The sequence below is a fragment of the Cherax quadricarinatus genome, chromosome 95 (genome assembly GCF_038502225.1).
Source record: "Cherax quadricarinatus isolate ZL_2023a chromosome 95, ASM3850222v1, whole genome shotgun sequence".
In the NCBI taxonomy this organism is placed as follows: Eukaryota; Metazoa; Arthropoda; class Malacostraca; order Decapoda; family Parastacidae; genus Cherax; species Cherax quadricarinatus.
The window spans coordinates 8682780-8706791 of record NC_091386.1 but is presented as its reverse complement, the minus strand read 5'-3'; the positions used below and the strand labels follow the sequence as shown (position 1 = coordinate 8706791).

Sequence of the window (24012 nt, the reverse complement as noted above, 5' to 3'; positions counted from 1 at the left end):
TCGTCATGGTGATGCCACGTAGTGTTTTTCATGGAACAAATTTCTCTACACATATAGTTATAAAAAAACTACTAACATGTCAACCCTCACGGTGAAAAGAGTATAAGAAGACACGTCCATATTGAGTTACAAGAGTATTTAGATGAAGACGCGGAAGTTACATGTGAAAAATTTGTTACAGAAGCAAGTGTCTACACACCACTGAACTGATAAAGAAATGATTAATTCGATAGAAGACCTTGATCAGTCACCTTCCTTCGTTTTGGAGGGTTGTGATCAATATCTCACCGATAAAGAAATGCTTATAGCAATGGAAGATTTTGAACGTGAGTTTTTAATGAGATATTAATGAGTAAAATTCAACCAAATTGTAATTTTTAGAAATTCTAATGAGAAATATTTTTTCATTTGTTGTGTAACAAACTTAATTTTTGGGATATAATACTAATATTTTATCAAAATTGCAGGTAAAGAAGCAACAAAAGATGAAGAAAAATATCTTTTGGTAATGCAAGGGAATATTACAAAAGATTTTAGTGGCAGTGATAAAATTCTTTTAGTACAACAAGCAAATTGTTGCGCTGTTAAATTGAAAAAGGGAGGTCTTGCTGATGCTTTAAGTCAGGTTTTACCACTTAGCAATCCTTATTTATTTAGATCACCTGGATGTCATAAAGCAAATCTAGCTAGTGAAGTCACTCGTGATAAATTTGGAAGCATAAAATTTGTAAATAATGGAAAAAATAACCCCATGATTGTTAATATGTTCGCACAGTATGCGATGGGGCCTCCACATAAGTATTATATGAACTGTAAAGTTGATAAGGCCTACTATAATACATGCAAATATTTAGATACAAAGAAAGGTCGTGAGATTATGTTCAAAGAGTGCATGAATGAACTTGTTAAGTGGTTATTAACAGATCCCAACGGGATTATAATGGAAAAAGTCGTGTTTCCAGAAGGAATTGGGTGTGCTTCAGCCGGAGGTGATTGGCATGCATATCTTAAAATCATTCTTGATTTTGCAAAGGAATTAAAAAAACGTCGTAGAAATATTATCATCATTATTGTAAAATATGCCAAATAAAATATCTCTATAATACTTTTTTGTTTTATTCACCAGCATTTTTAGTTCATTTAAGTTAACAAGGGGAAAGTTCTTGATTTTGCAAAGGAATTAAAAAAAAAAACGTCATAGAAATATTGTTATCATTATTGTAAAATATGTCAAATAAAATATCTCTATAATACTTTCTTATTCACCAGCAGTCTAAAACCTTATTAGGCAACTGAATAGAGATCATACGTCTGGCAGGAACGGTGCTGAGTATAAAAATCTCTGTTCTCTGATGGTCGTGCATTAGTACCTCTTCCAGCAGGGTGCGACTAACCAGATCAAGAAAAATGGAGACAGCCAATAGGATGGAAAAATATTTTAAAATTGAAGAAGGAAAATTGTACGATGAAAAATATTGTCGTGACAACGTCTGCATTGTTTTTCATGTGAATTGTGTTGCTATAAAAGGATATGGTGCAAGTTATTATTTGGGTAAGAAATATCCTTATGCTGATGTGTATCGGAGTAGAGAACCATTATTTAATCTTAGAAGATGCAGAGTTGAAGATCGTGATACTCCTGGAAATGTTATCGAGTTTGAACCTTCACCGGATCAAAGAAAATTGAATCTTCCTTATTTAGCAGCCATAATAAGCCAATTTGGTATTGCTGGACCATTGGAGGAAAATACCATTTCTCAAAATTTAATTGAAAAATCAAGAGATGCTCATTTGGTGTATGGTTTAAAGAAAGATACTATCGCAGACAGAATAAGATATTTCAAGGAATCCATTGAGAGACTCATAAAAAGTGTGAAAGACAATAAAAATATACGCGAGGTTATCTTTCTGAAAGGTATTGGGAGGTGTGAAACTTCAAATGATTATATCTGGAATACGCACTATAAACCTATACTCGAAGATATGATAATGAAATTTAAGGAAGAAGGTATTCGATCAACCATGGTTGTCAAAGAAGAAATGAAAAACATTAACCAAGGTCAAGAATTAGAAGATGATTCGAAGTTATTGTCTTCTAGAATTGAAGGAAGTGCTTGGTATCCCTCATGAGGTAAGCAAAATTATTTACCTTGTATCAGTGCTTTAATTCATTTAAATTATTATGAGGAAGTAATTATAACTTGAAGAGAGATATATTTGAATTAATAACTCATATTTATCTCTTCATGAAAATGTAACACTTACCTTTTTCGACTTTCTCTACCTGAACACCGAGAATCATGTCTACCATAATACTTACATCATGATCATGCTTTTTTAAGTCATGAATGGGGAGATATTTAAGTTAACGAGAAGAATATGCTTGGGATAGTGAAAAAATAAGTAACTTTTAGTTGGTTATATCTTTTACAGGTGATGGTGCAAATTTCTCCACATTATATGCTAATGAATTATATTAAAATTTACAGGTACCGATGTGACGGGACTTGGAAGAACAAGACTTAGAGAGGAGGATTTATGATGTTTAGATCGTGTTGTTACACCAAGATTAATATGTTTCATTCATTAAAAAGAGAAATGTTTAATAAAAATTTTTAAGACATGATGAAGTTTTAAATCAAACCTTACCATGAAAAAAAAATGTAATGAGGTAGAATACAAATGTTATATCTCAATCTTCCCCTTATTATTTTAAAATGAACTAAAAAGCAATGACCTCACCAAATTTTAGAACAAGAGGATACATTTGGTCTGGAAAGAGATGATTTTCTACCATGGATGTTACCCGCATTTCATGGCGCCTGTCTGTCCTGAGTTGACGCAGGTGTTATGTTCTACCTTGGGTGTGAACCGCATTACATGGCGCCTGTCTGTCCTGAGTTGACGCAGGTGTTATGTTCTACCTTGGGTGTGAAGCGCATTACACCATGTGTTGGGGTGACCCACAATGAGTCTCTCAGAGCGAGGACAGTGCTTCTATTCGGAAATCGAGTAAATATTTCTACCATTGAGTGTGTTTTACCAACAAGAAAATAATGTTCGATTTTACGATAAAGTTTTTCAAAACTAATTTGGATATATCCAAAATGGAGTCGTTCAAAGTAATTCTGGAGTACTCAAATAGTGTTTTGGGGGTGTTCCAATATATTTTAGGATAGGTTCGGCTAGGTTAGGTTGGATTAGGATAAGATAGGTTAGGTTAGGTTAGGTAATGGTTAGGTAAGGTTAGGTTAGGATAAGATAGGTTATGTTAGGTAAGGTTAGGTTAGGTTGGATTAGGATAAGATAGGTTATGTTAGGTAAGGTTAGGTTAGGTTGGATTAGGATAAGATAGGTTAGATTATGTTAGGTAAGGTTAGGTTAGGTTAAGTTAGGTTAGGGTAGGTTCGGTAAGGTTAGGTTAGGTTAGGTTAGGTTAGGTTAGGTTAGGTTAGGTTAGGTTAGGTTAGGGTAGGTTAGGTTAGGATAAGTTAGGTAAGGTTAGGTTAGGTTCGGTTAGGTTAAGTTAGGTTATGTTAGGTAAGGTTAGGTTGTGTTAGGTTAGGATAAGTTAGGTTAGGTTAGGTAAGGTTAGGATAGGTTAGGTTAGGCTAGGTTATGTTAGGGTAGGTTCGGTAAGGTTAGGATAGGTTAGGTTAGGTTAGGTTAGGTAAAGTTAGGTTAGGTTAGGCTAGGTTATGTTAGGGTAGGTTCGGTAAGGTTAGGATAGGTTAGGTTAGGTTAGGTTAGGTTAGGGTAGGTTAGGTTGGATTAGGATAAGATAGGTTAGGTTAGGTTAGGTAATGGTTAGGTAAGGTTAGGTTAGGATAAGATAGGTTATGTTAGGTAAGGTTAGGTTAGGTTGGATTAGGATAAGATAGGTTATGTTAGGTAAGGTTAGGTTAGGTTGGATTAGGATAAGATAGGTTAGATTATGTTAGGTAAGGTATGTTAGGTTAGGTTAGGTAATGGATAGGTTAGATTATGTTAGGTAAGGTATGTTAGGTTAGGTTAGGTTAGGTTAGGTAAGGTTAGGTTAGGGTAGGTTAGGTTAGGTAAGGTTAGGTTAGGTTCGGTTAGGTTAAGTTAGGTTATGTTAGGTAAGGTTAGGTTGTGTTAGGTTAGGATAAGTTAGGTTAGGTTAGGTAAGGTATGTTAGGTTAGGTTAGGGTAGGTTAGGTTAGGGTAGGTTCGGTAAGGTTAGGATAGGTTAGGTTAAGTTAGGTTAGGGTAGGTTCGGTAAGGTTAGGTTAGGTTAGGTTAGGTTAGGGTAGGTTCGGTTAGGTTAGGTTAGGTTAGGTTAGGTTAGGTTAGGTTAGGCTAGGTTAGGTTGGATTAGGATAAGATAGGTTAGATTATGTTAGGTAAGGTTAGGTTAGGTTAAGTTAGGTTAGGGTAGGTTCGGTAAGGTTAGGTTAGGTTAGGTTAGGTTAGGGCAGGTTCGGTTAGGTTAGGTTAGGTTAGGTTAAGTTAGGTTAGGTTAGGTTAGGTTAGGTTAGGTTAGGCTAGGTTAGGTTGGATTAGGATAAGATAGGTTAGATTATGTTAGGTAAGGTTAGGTTAGGTTAGGTTAGGTTAGGTTAGGGCAGGTTCGGTTAGGTTAGGTTAGGTTAGGTTAAGTTAGGTTAGGTTAGGCTAGGTTAGGTTAGGGTAGGTTAGGTTAGGGTAGGTTAGGTTAGGGTAGGTTAGGTTAGGGTAGGTTAGGTTAGGATAAGTTAGGTAAGGTTAGGTTAGGTTCGGTTAGGTTAAGTTAGGTTATGTTAGGTAAGGTTAGGTTGTGTTAGGTTAGGATAAGTTAGGTTAGGTTAGGTAAGGTTAGGTTAGGGTAGGTTAGGTAAGGTTAGGTTAGGTAAGGTTAGGTTAGGCTAGGTAAGGTTAGGTTAGGTTATGTTAGGTTAAGTTAGGTTAGGGTAGGTTAGGTAAGGTTAGGTTAGGTAAGGTTAGGTTAGGTAAGGTTAGGTTAGGCTAGGTAAGGTTAGGTTAGGTTATGTTAGGTTAAGTTAGGTTAGGGTAGGTTAGGTTAGGTAAGGTTAGGTTAGGTAAGGTGTGTGTGAATATCTTGGTTACAGTGATTTTAGTGGATTTGAGATGCATTTGTGGATGTGAAATGTGATTTTTTTGTGTGTTCAGAAGAGGTGTGTTGGGAGATGGGTGAGTTGATGTGAAGAAATGCGGGTGAGATGGAGAGGGGTATGGGGAGGGTTGTAATTAGAAATATGGAGAGATTTTACTGAATATAAAGGTAATGTGCGAATATTTTAAAAAGAAATTATAGAATTGAAAAGTTATGATATATTGGAAAAGAATGGAGGGGGTGTTGAAAACATATCGCAATAGTTGGGTAGTTGATGCGAGTATAATATTAATTTATGTGGATACAAGGAGGTGGGTATGGAGAGGATTTTATTAGAATTTTAGTAGTAAAAAGAAGGGGAAAAAAATGTGAATAAATTGGTAATTGATGAGGGATGTGGGTAATGTAGTCGAATTAGAGATACCGAAAAAAGATGATATAAGTGGGTTGTGATGAAATTAGTTTAAAAAACGATATTTCAAAGGTGTTTTGAAGGTGTTGAAGGGTGTTTTGATTGAATTCAGTGGTGTTTTAGTATTCAGTGGTGTATTTGGGAGTACTCAAATGGTGTTTTTGGAAGTGTTTCAGTGTTGTTTGGAAATGTATAAAGGTATTTTTTGTGAGTATTCAAATGATTTATGAGAGTGTTTTGAAGATGTTCAAAGTAAAAGTGCGTATTTAACTTCGTAATATGTAAAATTGTGAGTAGTGAATTTAACGAAAGTGGATGTAAGCGATGTGGTGACTTTCTGATGCATGTGTCCCCTTATTAACTTTAATGAACTAAAAGGGTTAAAACGAGAAAAATTGGGGGTTATGAGTGAAAATTGTGAGGTGTTGGTTGGAGTGTGAGGGTTCGGGAGGGTGGGGAGGAGGTTACTTCGTGGGGGGAGTGACCTGAGATGAAATATGTCTAGACTTGTGTTGTAAAGAAATTGTGAGTATTAACGAAAAAATGTGCCTTTCTGATGTACTGTGTCCCCTTATTAACTAAAAGGGTAGACAAGATTCAGCCTGTGTGCGCGTGACGTCACTACTATGTTCCCTTATTATCTTGAATGAACTAAAAGGACCGACCTGATTCAACCTGTGCGCGTGACGTCACTGCTATGTCCCCTTATTAACTAAAAGGGTAGACAAGATTCAACCTGTGTGCGCGTGGTCCTTTTTAGTTCATTTAACTTAATGAGTGGAATACTGACCGCCGAGTAAACGCTTTTTTAGTTCATTTAACTTAATGAGTGGAAACTTTTAGTTCATTTAACTTAATGAGAGGAAACTTTTAGTTCATTTAACTTAATGACAGGAAACTTTTAGTTCATTTTAAAATAATAAGGGGAAACTTTTAGTTCATTTGACTTAATGAGAGGAAACTTTTAGACTTGTAGTAAGCATGCTTATACCCAGAGGGGGGAATCCAAAAAACTTTGATCCGAGGAATTTCGAAAACCCCATAGGGGGGAATCCAAAAAACTTGATCCAAGGAGATGGAGAATTTCGAAAAACCCCATAGGGGGGAATCCAAAAACCTTGATCCGAGGAGATGGAGTCATGGTATTGTCGAGAAATTTTTTGGGGTTGGGGGGTGAAAGTGGGAGGGGGATCCGAGGAAGTGGAGACTTTGATATTGAGAACCCCAGAGGGGGGATTCCAAAAAACTTGATCCGAGGAGATGGAGTCATGGTATTGTCGAGAAAATTTGGGGTGAAAGGAGGGGTACCCAAAAATTTGATCCAAGGAATTGGAGAAATTCAAAAACCCTTGATCCAAGGAGATGGAGACTTTCGAAACCCCCCCATAGGGGGAATCCAAAAAATTTGATCTGAGGAGATGGAGTCTTGGTATTATCCAAAAAAACTTGATCCGAGGAGATGGAGAAATCAAAAAAAACTTGATCCGAGGAGATGGAGAAATCCAAGGAGATGGAGAATTTTGAAAACCCCATAGGGGGGATCCAAAAAAAAACTTGATCCGAGGAATTTCGAAAACCCCATAGGGGGGGAATCCAAAAACCTTGATCCAAGGAGATGGAGAATTTCGAAACCCCCATAGGGGGGAATCCAAAAAACTTGGTAATATCGAGAAATTTTGGGATGGGGGTGAAAGTGGGAGGGGGATCCGAGGAGATGGAGAGCACAAGAAAATGAAATTCAAAAAAAATTCGACAAAAATCGGAAAAAAATTCGAGGCGCGGGGGGCGATCCGGACGACGCTGCAGAAGGCGCAGCAGAAGGCGCGAAGGGGCGCGGGCGGGCGCGCGGGGTGGGGCGGGGGCGCGCGGGGCGGCGGGGCGGGGCGCGCGGGTGCGCGGGCGCGCGGGGGCGGCGGGGCGGGGCGCGCGGGTGCGCGGGCGCGCGGCGCGACGGCGGGGTCGCAAGGCGGGGGGTCGTGGGGGTGGGGGTATTGGGGGGGTCAAGGGTGAGGTAGTCTCGAGGGCGAGGTCATGGTCAAAACCGGAAGTAACACCTAGGTGTGAAAAAGGTGACCCTCCAGCTGCTGGTCCTAGACCGGATACACCGCTCAGTGGAAGGCCCAAACCGGAAGAGACCTCCCAGTGGAAGGCCCTATACCGGAGGAGACCTCCCTGTAGAAGGCCCAAACCGGAAGAGACCCCCCTGTAGAAAACTACACTACTTATATATATATATATTTAATAGCCTGTGTGTTTGCTTGTTGTATAAGCTGTGACCAGTGATTGTTGTGGTCTTGGTCTAGACTGAGATCTAATCGGACTTGATTAAATCTGTGTGTGTTGCAGAGGAAGTGGTTGCGGTAGCAGATAATTAGTCGTCTTGTTCTGATTAAGGGTTTGAAGGAATAACGAGTGGTGTGAGTTTTCTTTGGTATTGCGGTGTTGGCTGCTTGTGTAATGGTGTCCTGGATGAGATCAAGTTGAGTGTCATTGTCAGAGATAGGTTTGTTGTTGTAGTCATAGGTGAGGTTAGTATTGTCTATGTGTTGTTTGAAGGCATCCCAGTCAGCGTTCTTGTAGGAGAAGGAAGGTGTGGATGGGATGAGAATAGGGTTGGAGGAGATGTATAAGATGACTGGGATGAGGATAGGGTTGGAGGGGAAACGTTTCTTCAATAATGATTCCCATATGGTGTATAAGTGTCTTAATTCTCCAACTTGCTGGTTTTCAAACCATTCATCACATCTGTCAGATACTGCATCATCATGGGATCTTGATTATTACAAACCAGGAGTCCCAGAGGCCTGTTCTCCTGGGTGTAAAGGGAGCAAAATAAACACGTCAGAAAAACTTTTGACTTCTATTATCCTTCACCAATTTAGAACAGAAGTATGTACACTATATACACTATGTACAACAATAGGTATTAGTGCACTCCACGGTTAGAAAGGCAGAATAGAAGCCACTAGAGAGCAGACAGTGCTTCCACCAGCTCTAGAGTGGGAATGACAAGGGCAGACAGGCGAGTGGCACCCATAACACCTTTGTGATTGCCAAAACTATTTTCTCATTGGCTGGAACCTGGGTACTGACTGAACGACGGGGCCCCATCATCAACCCTTAGTACCTGGTTCGCTGGTTGGGGGAGATAGCATTTCAGTGAGGGTGTGTACATGCGCCGAATAAAGGTTACATACTCTTTGCATGCCACACCCCCACCCCGAGAAGGCCCAGGATTAGGCTCCCACCTCCCATTGGTAACTGTGCCACCATGGCACCATATAATGGGACCGCCTTTCCTCTCAACCATCCAACTCTTAGATAGAGCTCAACTTTATTCGTGACAAAAAGCCAAACCCTAAACTCAGAGCGAGACAGCAGACAGTTCTGCTAATGTAGGTCCCAAGTGCGGGAGGACGTAATCCCGCACTCCCTCACTAAAAAAAAACACACACACACACACACAAGGGAACAAAAAAAAAAGAGCTTGAAAGGGGTTAACAAAGGTCCCTAACACATCCTAACTAATATATAATTATAATTATAATTTTTAGACTGTAGATAAAGAGTCTGCCAACTTACCTTCTTTGCCGGTAATGTGTAATATTCTGAGAGAATAGGGTTGCAGTCGTAGACTCCATCTCATGAACCTCGCATTGTGGTTCTTCATTGCTTGGAGATATACTAGAGGGATGTGGTCACTATAGACAGTGACCACCTGCGAAGTCTGGACTACATAAACATCGAAGTGCTCCAAAGCTAGTACAAGCGCGAGGGCTTCTTTTTCGATAGAGTAAGCCCTCTAGTGCAGCTGGAACTTTAGTGAGAAGAAGGCTACAGGCTGCAACTCCTCGTCCCCGTTTTGCAACGGTACTGCCCCAACCCCAGACTCACAAGCATCAACCTGTAATGAGAAAGGTTTGGAGAAGTCTGGAGACAAAAGAACAGGTGCAGTACACAATAATCTTTCTGTTTTTGTAAAAGCATTTTGACATTCTGGAGTCCAATTAAAGGGAACTTTGTGACTTGTAAGGGAGGTAAGAGGCGCTACATTATCGGAAAAATTTTTACAGAATCTTCTGTAAAATCCTCTCATGCCTAGGAAACGTTGAAGAGATTTCCTATCATGTGGAACTGGATATTCTTTAATGGCAAGAACTTTAGCATATTTAGGAGCAACTTTGCCACTACCTACTTCATGGCCTAGAAAAGTAACAGTGGCCTGGCCACAGGAAGACTTAGATAAATTAAAAGTTAAATGAGAACTCTAAAAGGTCTCAAAAAGAGCCTTAAGTCTAAATAGGTGTTGTTCCCAAGTATCAGACACCACTACGATGTCATCCAGGTACGCTGCGTGCTTTCAAGTCCTTTAATAGCCTGATGAATAAGTTTCTAGAATGAAGAAGGGGAGTTTTTCATTCCGAAGGAGGTAACTGTATATTGATAACGACCTGGCATTATGAAGGCAGAGATTTCCTTCGCCTTATCCGTCAAAGGTACCTGATACTAACCTTTAAGGAGATCTAACTTTGACACAAAAGTAGCCTTACCCACAAAGTCGATTATGTCATCCAGACGAGGAAAAGGGTAAGCATCAGTGATTGTGACCTCATTCAGCTTACGGTAGTCTAGGGGTATGATTCCTGCTTTGGAGTGCGAGAGGTCCTGGGTTCAACTCCTGGACAGGCCCCATATTACAACCCAGGAGTCCCAAAGGCCTGTCATCATGGGTGTAAAGGGAGCAAAATAAACACAGCAGAAAAACTTTTGACTTGTATTATCCTTCACCGATTTAGAACTGAAATTTGTACACTATATACACTATGTACAACAATAGGTATTAGTGCACTCCACGGTAAGAAACGCAGAATAGAAGCCACTAGAGAGCAGACCGTGCTTCAACCAGCTCTAGAATGGGAAAGACAAGGGCAGACAGGTGAGTGGTACCAACAACACCTCTGCGATTGCCAAAACCATCTTCTCACTGGCTGGAACCTGGGTACTGATTGAACGACGGGGCCCCATCATCAACCCTTAGTACCTGATTCGCTGGTTGGGGAGATAGCGTTTCAATGAGTGTGTGTACATGCGCCGAATAAAGGTTACGTACTCTTTGCATGCCACATTGATACATAGAATTCTTCAAAACTTTTCCAATCTTTGGACGAAGATCTACTTAGACTAGTGGATGGTTCCACTATGACCCCGCCTCCTCGTGCATCGCCTCACCTGACTACAGTATATAATCCACTGTTCTTTCGTGTTTCTCACAGGTTCTCTTGCATGCTAGAACTTTAAACTGTGCCAGTGAACCTATAAGATATATCCCTCCATCGGTTGGAACTAATCTTGCAGAAAATAATATCTACTGAGACAAAAAAGGAGAATCAGTGTACAATAACAAAGCATGACCATACTCTCAGAGGGGAACTTTAGGCCTAGCGTGCCTGTGGAAATAATATTAGAACTTTTTTGTCAGAGGAAAGACAGTCTCTCTGATAATAGTTTTTTATACATAGTGTTGTAGTGTGTACCACAGTGGTACCCTAGTATATGGATAATAAATGATAAAGTGAAATTTAAAACTGAAGTGTTAGGCCCAAAGAGGCAGGTTCATGTTGTAAACAGTTGCCAGCAGACATCAGAACCCTTCCACGCAGGTCTGCTAGTGTACCTGACTTATAATTAGTGCTTCTAAGGGTAAAACATTCCTGTTGAAATACGAAGAGGTGTAAAATCTCAAGGAAATACGAAAAGTGTACAGTTTTGTAGAAATCTGATAGACAATATATAGTTGTTAGTACTTATTGTGATGGAGTGACGTATACAGTGTGTGGTAAACCTGTAGTTAGCAGCGGTCGCAATATACACAACGAAAATCATTATTCCTCCAGCAATCTTCATATACTGAAGCCATCGACGCCCAAACATGCAAGTTATACTCTCTGTATCAAACTGAAAACATATTACTCTGTATAATTTTTTCTAGTAGTTCTTTTCATGAGCTAGTCCAAAATCACTCAGTGAGCCTAATCCGGAATTGCCCAAATTCATCCAACGACCAGATTCAATCGGATTCTGTGATAACAGTGTATCCTCTGACTGGTTTCACTAATTAACTAGGAGATTTGTCAAGTATTGTAAGATGACCACCACCATGAAGATCTGTGTAGTCTGCAGAAACGGTAAGGGACGAACACAGGCCTGGATTGTTTGCCATCTGTGTGGTCAGTGGTCCCAAGTTATATGCTGGGATTTTAAACTAGTGACCACACTTGACATAAACTCAGAGAGATGTTTTTTGGTCTGCCCAAACGAGACACACCTGTATGAGGAAATGACATCTGTATTAAAAGACAAGAACACCAATAAAACATCCTTCTTGAAAGACATGTCAGCATGGTATGACAGCTGGGAAAAAAAGATGGGTGGTGGGGACGGGGCAGTCTTGGACAGTGCTTCTGAGGGTGCTAGTGCTGTCCTGGAGGACAGTGCTGAGGGTGCTAGTGTTGTCCTGGAGGAAAGTGCTCCTGAGGGTGCTAGTGCTGTCCTGGAGGACAGTGCTGAGGGTGCTAGTGTTGTCCTGGAGGAAAGTGCTCCTGAGGGTGCTAGTGCTGTCCTGGAGGACAGTGCTGAGGGTGCTAGTGTTGTCCTGGAGGAAAGTGCTCCTGAGGGTGCTAGTGCTGTCCTGGAGGACAGTGCTGAGGGTGCTAGTGTTGTCCTGGAGGAAAGTGCTCCTGAGGGTGCTAGTGCTGTCCTGGAGGACAGTGCTGAGGGTGCTAGTGCTGTCCTGGAGGACAGTGCTGAGGGTGCTAGTGTTGTCCTGGAGGAAAGTGCTCCTGAGGGTGCTAGTGCTGTCCTGGAGGACAGTGCTGAGGGTGCTAGTGTTGCCCTGGAGGAAAGTACTCCAGAGGGTCATTGCGATGCCTTAGAAGATAGCACTTGTGAGGGTACTAGTGTTGTTCTGGAGGACACTGAAGACAACGTTATTCAGTCCACAGAGGTTCAAAATAGATACTGCTGGAGATGGGTCAAAATGGGATGATGCCTCAGGGAATAGTGTCGACACATTACCAGCAAAACCAGGTGGAAGCACTGATGTCCATACAGGGGTGAAAGATAGGGAGGAAATAGGAAAAAAAAATGCACCAACAGCGAACGCAGCAACAGTAAATCCTAGCAAATAGAATTACAATCTATGTTAATACTATGCCTTAAGTATCTGCAGGCACGGTATATCTGGTAAAACAGGTGGGATATGCACCTTTGACCATCCCCAAAAATGCTGCACCTACATGACAACAGGAGAGTGCAACTTCCCCTCCTGTAACTTATTTCACTCAGAAATATGTCACTCATCAATTCATGAAAGAAAATGCTACAATGCATACTGACAGGCACATCATCTAAAGGGGAGTTGAAGACACAGACCAGCCAGACTATGGGAAACAAAAGAGAGGAACCTCAACCTCTCCAATGACAGAGGTTTTTTATGGCCAGAAGGGAAAAAAAGACTGGCAAGAAATGGCAATAATCCTACACCACCTGAAAATACTTCTCGAGCAGAGGCACGGACATTGGCCTCTACTCCAGAACAACAGATATTAGAGTCAGCAAATAAAATCCCCTTAAATTCCACAAATAAAATTACATTTGTCTTTGCAAACATACAGGGTCTAAAGCCGTCAAAAAACAACAAATCTCCTCACATCAAGGGACTGCTCATGGAGTCAAATGCAATGTTCGCATCATTCACAGAGACCCACATAAAGGATCATTATGACAACGAAATATGGATCCCAAGTTATAACATATTCTGATGCGACAGACTAAACAATCAATAAGGGAGGCGGGGGGTTGGCCTGTATGTCACAGAGTCGCTCATTTGCACAGAACTACTAAACACCTCAAATTCCAGAAGCAGATTGAGAAAATTGACCACTGTCTGGAAAATCTCCCAACTCCTGCCCCAAACATCTTACTACTAAGATATTTCAACTTGAGACACCTAAAACGGAGGAGTATAGCAAACAATGTTTTAGTGGAGATCACCCCGGGAGGCAGCTCAGATGAAAATTCACACACACGAATTATTAAATCTCTGCACCAGATTCACCTTAAACCAGGTAATAGTAGAGCCTAAAAGACTAGAAAATACACTGGACTTCATCTTCACTAACAATGACGATCTGATACATAATATAACTGTATCAAAGACAGTTCACTCAGATCACAATATAATAGAGGTACAGACATGTATGCACAGGGCTCCAGATCAGCAAAGTGTGAGCAGTCATGAAGGTATTTTCACTAAATTCAATTACAATAACAAAAACATACAATGTGATCAAGTAAACCATGTCCTAAATGAAACAAGCTGGGAAGATATCCTAAACAACACTGATCTAAACAATTGCCTTGAAAAAATAAATTCTGTGGTTCTTGAGATCTGCTCAAGACACATTCCATTAAGGAAAAGAAATAGAATGTGTAAACTAGAAAGAGAGAGACTTTCCCTATACAAACAAAGGTGAAGAGTCACAGAGCTGCTGAGTGGGGACAGTATATCTGAAATACGAAGGGAGGTACTAGTCAACGAAATTCCAAATATATTGAAGATGAATGGTTCAGAGAACCGACATGTTGTTGAATTAGACACATGAGCAACTCTTGGGCATCTTTATTGAGGAAACATTTCGCCACACAGTGGCTTCATCAGTCCATACAAAGGAGAAACCTGAAGAACAGGAGAAGAATGAGGTAATCAGTCCCTCAGCCTTGAGACGATGTGGTCAGTCCATCATCAATCTTGAATAGAATACGGTATATGAGCGGAGAAGCAGCTTATAAACCGTAGACAGGTGAGGTGCAGCAGTCGTAGGTGGTGTCACATTTGTCCAATGTGGAAGTAGGTCGTGCCCAAGGGTTAGGCAAGTGAAGAATTCCCAAGTATTAAGATCCCAAGAAGTTGCAGTGTCTGACAGGAGGTTGATGGACTGACCACATCGACTCAAGGCTGAGGGACTGATTACCTCATTCTCCTCCTGTTCTTCAAGTTTCTCCTATGTATGGACTGATGAAGCCACTGTGTGGAGAAACGTTTCCTCAATAAAGATACCCAAGAGTTGCACATGTGTCTAATTCAACAAATATATTGTAATTAAGCTGAAGGAATCTTATAGGAGACAAAAATCACAGGAAGAACTAAAAAAAAAAAAAAGCTTCTTCTCTTATGCCAAATCTAAGAGAAAAACAACATCCAGTATTGGGCCCCTGCTTAGGCGGGATGAGACTTACACAGATGATAGCCAAGAAATGTGTGAGATACTAAAGTCCCAATATGACTCAGTGTTCAGCGAGCCACTGCCCAGACTAAGGGTCGACAATCCAAATAAATTCTTAAACAACGAACCCCAAAATCTGGTTATCCCAAAAATCTCTGATATTATTCTAACTTTGAAGAGGCAATTAAAGACTTGCCCATGCACTCTGCCCCAGACCCAGACTCGTGGAACTCCCTGTTCATCAAGAATTGCAAGAAGCCCCTATCACGTGCCTTCAGCATTTTATGGAGAGGGAGCATGGACACAGGGGTCATCCCACACACACTAAAAACAACAGACGTAGCCCCACTCCAAAAAGGTGGCAGTAAAGCATTTGCAAAGAATTACAGACCGATAACACTAACATCCCACTAACGTCTTGCTTCTTAAACCCTCTTTGAGAGGGATTAAGAAGCAAAATAGCCAACCACCTAGATGCCCATCAGTTACACAACCCAGGGCAAAAAGGGTTTAGAGCAGGCCGCTCCTGCCTGTCCCAGCTGTTGGACCATTATGACAAGATCCTGGATGCTGTAAAGGATAAACAAAATACAGATGTAGTATACAGAGACTTTGCAAAAGCTTTCGACAAGTGTGACCATAGTGTAATAGCACACAAAATGCGGGATAAAGAAATAACCGGAAAAGTTGGTAGATGGATCTACAACTTCCTGACAAATAGAGTACAAAGAGTAAGAGTAAACAGAGTAAAGTCCCAGGCAGCCATGGTAAAAAGCACTGTTCCACAAGGCATAATACTTGCTTCCATTCTATTCCTCATGTTCATTTCTGGCATAGACAAGATGTAAGCCATAGCTCCGTGTCTTACTTCGCGGAAGACACCCGGATTACCATGGCAGTGACCTCCATCGAAGACACTGCGGACATCAACCAAATTTTCGAATGGGCTACTCAAAACAATATGAAGTTCAACGACGACAAATTTCAACTACTCAGATATGGGAAACTTGAAGAAATTAAAAATGTGTCAGGGTATACCACAAATTCTGACCACACAATAGAGCGGAAAAGTAATGTGAAGGACCTGGGAGTGATAATGTCAGAGGATCTCGCCTTCAACAACAACAACAGTGCATCAACCTCGTCTGCTAGGAAAATCATAGGATGGATAATATGAACCTTCAAAACTAGGGATGCCAAGCCCATGATTCTCTTCAAATCGCTTGTGCTCTCTAGGCTGGAATACTGCTGTACACTAACGGCCCCCTTCAAGGCTGGCGACATTGCAGACCTGGAGAGTGTACAAAGAACTTTCACAGCACACATAAGTGCGATAAGGCACCTAAATTACAGGGAACGGTTGAAGGTCCATGATCTGTATTCCCTCGAACGCAGGCGAGAGATACATGATAATATACACCTGGAAGGTCCTGCAGGGATTGGTACCAAAGCTGCACATGAAAATCACTCTTTGTGAAAGCAAAAGACTCGGAAGGAGATGCAACATTTCCTCGATGAAAAGCAGGGGCGCCAAAAATACACTGAGAGACAACACAATAAGTGTCCGTGACCCAAGACTGTTCAATTGCCTCCCAGTATACATAAGGGGGATTACCAATAGACCCCTGGCTGTCTTCAAGAAGACACTGGACAGGCACCTAAAGTCAGTATCTGACAAACGGGCTGTGGTTCGTACGTCAGTTTGCGTGCGGCCAGCAGTAACAGCCTGGCTAATCAGACCCTGATCCACCATGAAGCCTGGTCTCAGACCGGACCGCGGGGGCGTTGACTCTCGAAATCCTCTCAAGGCAAACTCCAGGTAAACTGAACACATCGACTCCCAGGCTGAGGAACTGATTACCTCAAACTCTTCCTCCTCATACCTTCTTGCTTCGTATAAGACTGATGAAGCCACTGTGTGGCGAAACGTTCCTTAAATAAAGATTCCCATATGTTGCATAAGTGTCTCAAATCTTCAACTTGTCGGTTTTCAAACCATTCATCACATCTGTCAGACACTGCATCATCATGGGATCTTGATACAAGGAATTCTTCCAAACTTTTCCAATCTATGGACGATGACCTACTTAGACTAGTGGATGGTTCCACTATGACCCCGCCTCCTCCTGCTTCACCTCACCTGACTACAGTATATAAGCCACTGCTACGGCCCTGTGCTGTCAATCGACGATCTCGCCTCTCTCGAATTATTCCGTGTTGGGAGAGACATCACTTTGAGTGGTGCTTGCTGGAACTTCGTCTTTCTCCTCACCATCAGGATTGGTGCGTCGGTGGTTGCGTACCCAAGGGCAGGAAGCCTGTTGCTGCTTGAATTCTCTACACCTGTTGACTGCACGCCATACAGCCAGTCTCGCAGCCGCTCAGGATATACAGTGCTACATCAAACTACAGTTCACCTCCTCAGTGTCCTGTGCAAGAACTTAACACTCCTTTCACCAACACAGACATTAAAACTTTCCTCAGACACCTTCCTCCCAAGGCTCCTGGTGCCTCTGGACTAAACCATATTATCCTAAAACACCTTCCTGACTCTATCATTACTGCCTACACAAGCCTCTTCAATGCCTCCCTTGCCTCTGGATACTTCCCTGTCCTCTTCAAAGCTGCTACTGCTATCCTCATTCCCAGACCCAAAAAAGACCACTCTGACCCAAGAAACTATCGCCCTATCAGCCTCCTCGAAACTTTAGGAAAACTCTTCGAAAAACTCTTCAACCATCGCCTTCGCAGATACCTGGAACACAACTCACTATTTTCTGATGGCCAGTTTGGCTTCAGTCTGTCACTGGTAATATTATACATGTTACAGTCTCTCATTTGTAATATTATACATGTTACAATCTGTCACTTGTAATATTATACATGTTACAGTCTAACACTTGTAATATTATACATGTTACAGTCTTACTCTTTTAATATTATACATGTTACAGTCTGTCACTTGTAATATTACATGTTACAGTCTATCTTTTGTAATATTATACATGTTACAGTCTAACACTTGTAATATTATACATGTTACAGCCTAACACTTCTAATATTATACATGTTACAGCCTAACACTTGTAATATTATACATGTTACAGTCTAACACTTGTAATATTATACATGTTACAGCCTAACACTTGTAATATTATACATGTTACAGCCTAACTAACACTTGTAATATTATACATATATGGAGAAGATTATCAGGAGGAGAGTGGTGGAGCACCTGGAACTGAACAAGAGTATAAATGCCAACCAGCACGGATTCACGGAAGGCAAATCCTGTGTCACAAACCTTCTGGAGTTTTATGATAAAATAACAGAAGTAAGACACGAGAGAGAGGGGTGGGTTGATTGCATCTTCTTGGACTGCAAGAAGGCCTTTGACACAGTTCCTCACAAGAGATTAGTGCAGAAGGTAGAGCATCAGGCGCATATAACAGGAAGGGCACTGCAATGGATCAGAGAATACCTGACAGGGAGGCAACAACGAGTCATGGTACGTAATGATGTATCACAGTGGGCACCTGTGACGAGCGGGGTCCCACAGGGGTCGGTCCTAGGACCAGTGCTATTTTTGGTATATGTGAACGACATGATGGAAGGGTTAGACTCAGAAGTGTCCCTGTTTGCAGATGATGTGAAGTTAATGAGGAGAATTAAATCTGATGAGGACCAGGCAGGACTTCAAAGAGACCTGGACAGACTGGACACCTGGTCCAGCAAATGGCTTCTCGAATTTAATCCTGCCAAATGCAAAGTCATGAAGATAGGGGAAGGGCACAGAAGACCACTGACAGAGTATAGGCTAGGTGGCCAAAGACTGCAAACCTCACTCAAGGAGAAAGATCTTGGGGTGAGTATAACACAGAGCATGTCTCCAGAAGCACACATCAATCAGATAACTGCTGCAGCATATGGGCGCCTGGCAAACCTGAGAACAACATTCCGATACCTTAGTAAGGAATCGTTCAAGACACTGTACACCGTGTATGTCAGGCCCATACTGGAGTATGCAGCACCTGTTTGGAACCCGCACTTGATAAAGCACGTCAAGAAACTAGAGAAAGTACAAAGGTTTGCCACAAGGTTAGTTCCAGAGCTAAGGGGAATGTCCTATAAAGAAAGATTAAGGGAAATCCGCCTGACGACACTGGAGGACAGGAGGGTCAGGGGAGACATGATAACGACATATAAAATACTGCGTGGAATAGACAAGGTGGACAAAGACAGAATGTTTCAGGGAGGGGACACAGAAACAAGAGGCCACAATTGGAAGTTGAAGACACAAATGAGTCAGAGAGATATTAGGAAGTATTTCTTCAGTCATAGAGTTGAAAGGCAGTGGAATAGCCTAGAAAATGACGTAGTGGAGGCAGAAACCATACACAGTTTTAAGACGAGGTTTGATAAAGCTCATGGAGCGGGGAGAGAGAGGGCCCAGTAGCAACCGGTGAAGAGGCGGGGCCAGGAGCTAAGACTCGACCCCTGCAACCACAAATAGGTGAGTACAAATAGGTGAGTACATGTTACAGTCTAACACTTGTAATATTATACATGTTACAGCTTAACACTTGTAATATTATACATGTTACAGCCTAACACTTGTAATATTATACATGTTACAGCCTAACACTTGTAATATTATACATGTTACAGCCTAACACTTCTAATATTATACATGTTACAGCCTAACACTTGCAATATTATACATGTTACAGTCTAACACTTGTAAAATTATACATGTTACAGCCTAACACCTGTAATATTATACATGTTACAGCCTAACACTTGTAATATTATACATGTTACAGTCTAACACTTGTAATATTATACATGTTACAGCCTAACATTTGTAATATTATACATGTTACAGCCTAACACTTGTAATATTATACATGTTACAGCCTAACGCTTGTAATATTATACATGTTACAGCCTAACACTTGTAATATTATACATGTTACAGCCTAACACTTGTAATATTATACATGTTACAGCCTAACACTTGTAATATTATACATGTTACAGCCTAACACTTGTAATATTATACATGTTACAGCCTAACATTTGTAATATTATACATGTTACAGCCTAACACTTGTAATATTATACATGTTACAGTCTAACACTTGTAATATTATACATGTTACAGCCTAACACTTGTAATATTATACATGTTACAGCCTAACACTTGTAATATTATACATGTTACAGCCTAACACTTGTAATATTATACATGTTACAGCCTAACACTTGTAATATTATACATGTTACAGCCCAACACTTGTAATATTATACATGTTACAGCCTAACGCTTGTAATATTATACATGTTACAGCCTAACACTTGTAATATTATACATGTTACAGCCTAACACTTGTAATATTATACATGTTACAGCCTAACACTTGTAATATTATACATGTTACAGCCTAACACTTGTAATATTATACATGTTACAGCCTAACACTTGTAATATTATACATGTTACAGCCTAACACTTGTAATATTATACATGTTACAGCCTAACACTTGTAATATTATACATGTTACAGCCTAACACTTGTAATATTATACATGTTACAGTCTAACACTTGTAATATTATACATGTTACAGTCTGACACTTGTAATATTATACATGTTACAGTCTGACACTTGTAATATTATACATGTTACAGTCTGACACTTGTAATATTATACATGTTACTTTCACTTATAATATTGTTACATTCTATTTTATTTCAGACAAGAAGTGAGAAGTGAATGTGTTGCCACAGTCAAGTGTTGTGTTGTAACACAACATCAGGCCATTCATCACAATCGTATCCCTAATCTTACATTTGTTAATACATGATGGATGAGTCATCTAAGGAAGAATTTAATGGATATAAACTTATCAAGGCTGTTAAATTCTGTGGTAGAAAAGTCTTGTACAAGACTTTCCTCTGGGGAACCCCGGATAAACCTTCTCACATGACGCTGAAACATTACTTGATATGCTCACAAGGAGAAAATGTATTGAAATTTTTTAACACCACTCAAAAGAAAATGATTGATGATAATGCAGATGGATCAAAGTTTGATATGTCACTACTGTATGTTAGCATCAAAGTAGCGTGCAAGACTGTGGCTCCTTACAATGATGCACTATGGTTTACTCCTAGTACACAGATGGAGTACTACGTTACTGCTATTAAGAACATGAGGAAATATTATCTATCTACAATTACTGATAAAGATTATATTGAAATTATGAGGAAACTACGGGAGTTGTTAACTGGTTGTCTTACAACATCTGGAGAGAGGTATGGGAGAGACCAGACTGAAGTGAACCAGGAGATCCACCAGATGAATAATGATCTGGACAACATCATGAACGAAATTCTTGGAAAAGAAGACATACTAACATTTTGTGGTGACGAAATTAAAAGTCTTATGATTAATGAAAGTCGTGACAAACTTAAGAAGATCTACCAAAGTATCAGCTATGTTAACCCCGTGTCTTTTATCACTAGTGACTTGAAAGTTAAAGTAGACAAAATCTTTGTAGATATTGAGGTCAAACACGGACAACGTGGAGGTCAAGGTCAATATACAAGTTATCAACACCTTCTTAAACTTGTTCAGACTACAGCAGTACCATGCACACGCAGTGCCTCGCAACATCAAGGTACATCTACTGATCCACATATAATTTTGCTTGAAGGTCTGGCTGGCAGTGGCAAGACTACTCTAGTGACGTTAGTAATAGATGAATGGACTCAGGGTGGTCAAGGTAATATTAGTGACTTAAATAATTACGAGCTTCTACTGTGGGTACAGTGCCGGGACCCAACAATGACCTGCTACCAGCAACTCCTGCACAGACTGATGCCAGAAGTTGTAATAAAATTCAAGGAAATTCTTCCGAAACTGATGAAGCTTTGCAAGATCTTAATTATAATTGACGGCCTTGATGAAGACAATGAAAGTTCTAGAAGATTAGTCCAGAGTCTATTGCAAGAATTTAAGTACTGTTCTAATATTGCTTTTCTGTGCACTTCACGACCAGAAGAAGTTGAGAACTTTAGGAGAACAATCCCTGCAGAGTATACTGTGCAACGTGCAACACTACATGGTATATCGAGGACAAGTTTAGCACAATTCGTGCGTCTGAACCACCAAGAGATAACCAAACAAACAAGGAATAACAGAAATACTGAAGAACTTGTAAGAAAGATAATAGAGACGAAAGGACTTCATGAACACTTAAGACTTCCAATGAATTTGATTCTTATGATATACATCTGGGACCAAGACCCTGACCTGCTAAACTTAACATCTATCACTCACACGGAGCTCTATTATAATATTCATGAACTGTGTAAACACAAGTTAATACACAGACTGACCAACCATCAAGATACAACGAATATGGATGACAGGATATTAAAAGATAAAATTAACTATGTTTTGATAACAATATACAGGACAGCACTAGAATGTCTTTCAGTTGATCAGTTAGACCTTGAGGAAGAAACTGTAGATAAACTGATATCTACCTGTGATTGTTTGCGTTTACCTTATAAAGAAGTGTTGTCAGCGTTCCTTTGTTTAAGACCAACATGGACGATGCTGGGGATCAAGGAGCGGTACTCATTTCCTCACAAGGGAATACAAAATTACTTCGCTGCTCTCTGTATTCTGAACAATCTTAATAACCCACAGTATTCTACACCTACATCAACCTCAGCTACATCAGCTTCAGTTACATCAGTGTCAGCTACATCAGCCTCATCTATATCAGCATCAGCTACATCAGTGCCAGCTACATCACTCTTAGCCACATCAGCCTCAGCTACATCAAGCAGGTTTAATGGTATTTGGAAAGCGTTCAAGCAGCACATCAGTATCAGATCAGCTACACGTGCCTCAGCTACAACTGTCAGTATCAGGAGAGTGTTAGAAAAGAGCATAAGGTCAGGTGTGGGAGACATGACCAAGTACCAAAATGTTCTGATGCATGTGGCTGGGCTGATGCACCTGTTACTCGATCAGGTACCTCAGACACTTGCACGGGAAGTGGTTCATCTCCTACAAGAGTCTGGTATGAGAGACAGCTACCAGCGGCTCCACCTCCTTGACAACACTAACATGTCTCCAGTAATTGTTAAAGAAATATCTCAGTGCTTCCGTACCGAAGAAACAATTTTAGTAAGTGATGAACATATAAGAAGCTACGCTGCTCTCCTACCACACCTCAGCTCCTGCCAGGTGGATGCTACTATTTATGGTGACCCTAGTGACCTGCCTGACCTGCTTGACCTGCTGGCTGCCCTCACCCACCACCACTGTACACACCTGGTACTGTACCACCACTACCATCATGCTGACACAACCACCACTTCTGACAACCTGTTGCAAAGTCTACAACATCGGTGAGTTGTTGTTATTTGTTAATGCTAATAGTCTTACTGTATATGATAATATTATCTTAACATTAGTATTAATGTTAATATTGTTAATGAATACGATAATATCTTAACATTATTGTTAATGATAATAACTTTACTGTATATGATAATATTAACATTGTCTTAACATTATAGGAGTTACCATCGTTGTTGTTGGTGTTAACATTGTTGTTGTTGGTGTTAACATTGTTGTTCGTCTTAACAATGTTATTGGTGTTAACGTTGATTGTGTTAACATCGTTGTTGGTGCTAACATTGTTGCTGTTTAGGTTGTTGCTGGTGTTTACATTGTTGTTGGTGTTAATATTGTTGTTGGTGTTAATATTGTTGTTGTTAGCATTGTTGTTGGTGTTAACATTGTTGTTAGTGTTATGGTGCTGATTGTGTTAACATTGTTGTTAGTGTTGTGGTGCTGATGGTGTTAACATTGTTCTTGTTGTTCATACCATTGTTCTTAGTGTTAACATTGTTGTTTGTGTTAACATTGTTGTTGATGTTAACGGTGGAATTGGTGTTAACATTGTTTTGATGTTAACATTGTTGTTGATGTTAACGGTGGAATTGGTGTTAACATTGTTTTGATGTTAACATTGTTGTTGGTGTTAACATTGTTGAAAGGGGTAATATTGTTGCTGCTGTCAATACTGATGTTGCTAATATTGTTGTTGTTAATACTGTTGTTAACATTGTTGTTGATGTTAGCATTTTTGTTGGTGTTAACATTGTTGTTGCTGTATAACATTGTTGCTGGTGTTAATATCATTGTGTTAGCACTG

General features: G+C 40.4%; 1 protein-coding gene across 1 annotated transcript; it reads left to right on the top strand.

Annotated features, from left to right (window-relative positions):
* The first annotated feature begins 90 nt into the window (after window positions 1–90).
* On the top strand, window positions 91–2623 carry LOC138855455 (uncharacterized). Its single transcript, XM_070104931.1, has 3 exons — window positions 91–326; window positions 468–2131; window positions 2490–2623. The coding sequence occupies exons 1-2, from the start codon at window positions 218–220 to the stop codon at window positions 1088–1090; spliced, it is 732 nt and encodes a 243-aa protein (XP_069961032.1). The 5' UTR covers window positions 91–217; the 3' UTR covers window positions 1091–2131; window positions 2490–2623.
* Window positions 2624–24012: the final 21389 nt, after the last annotated feature.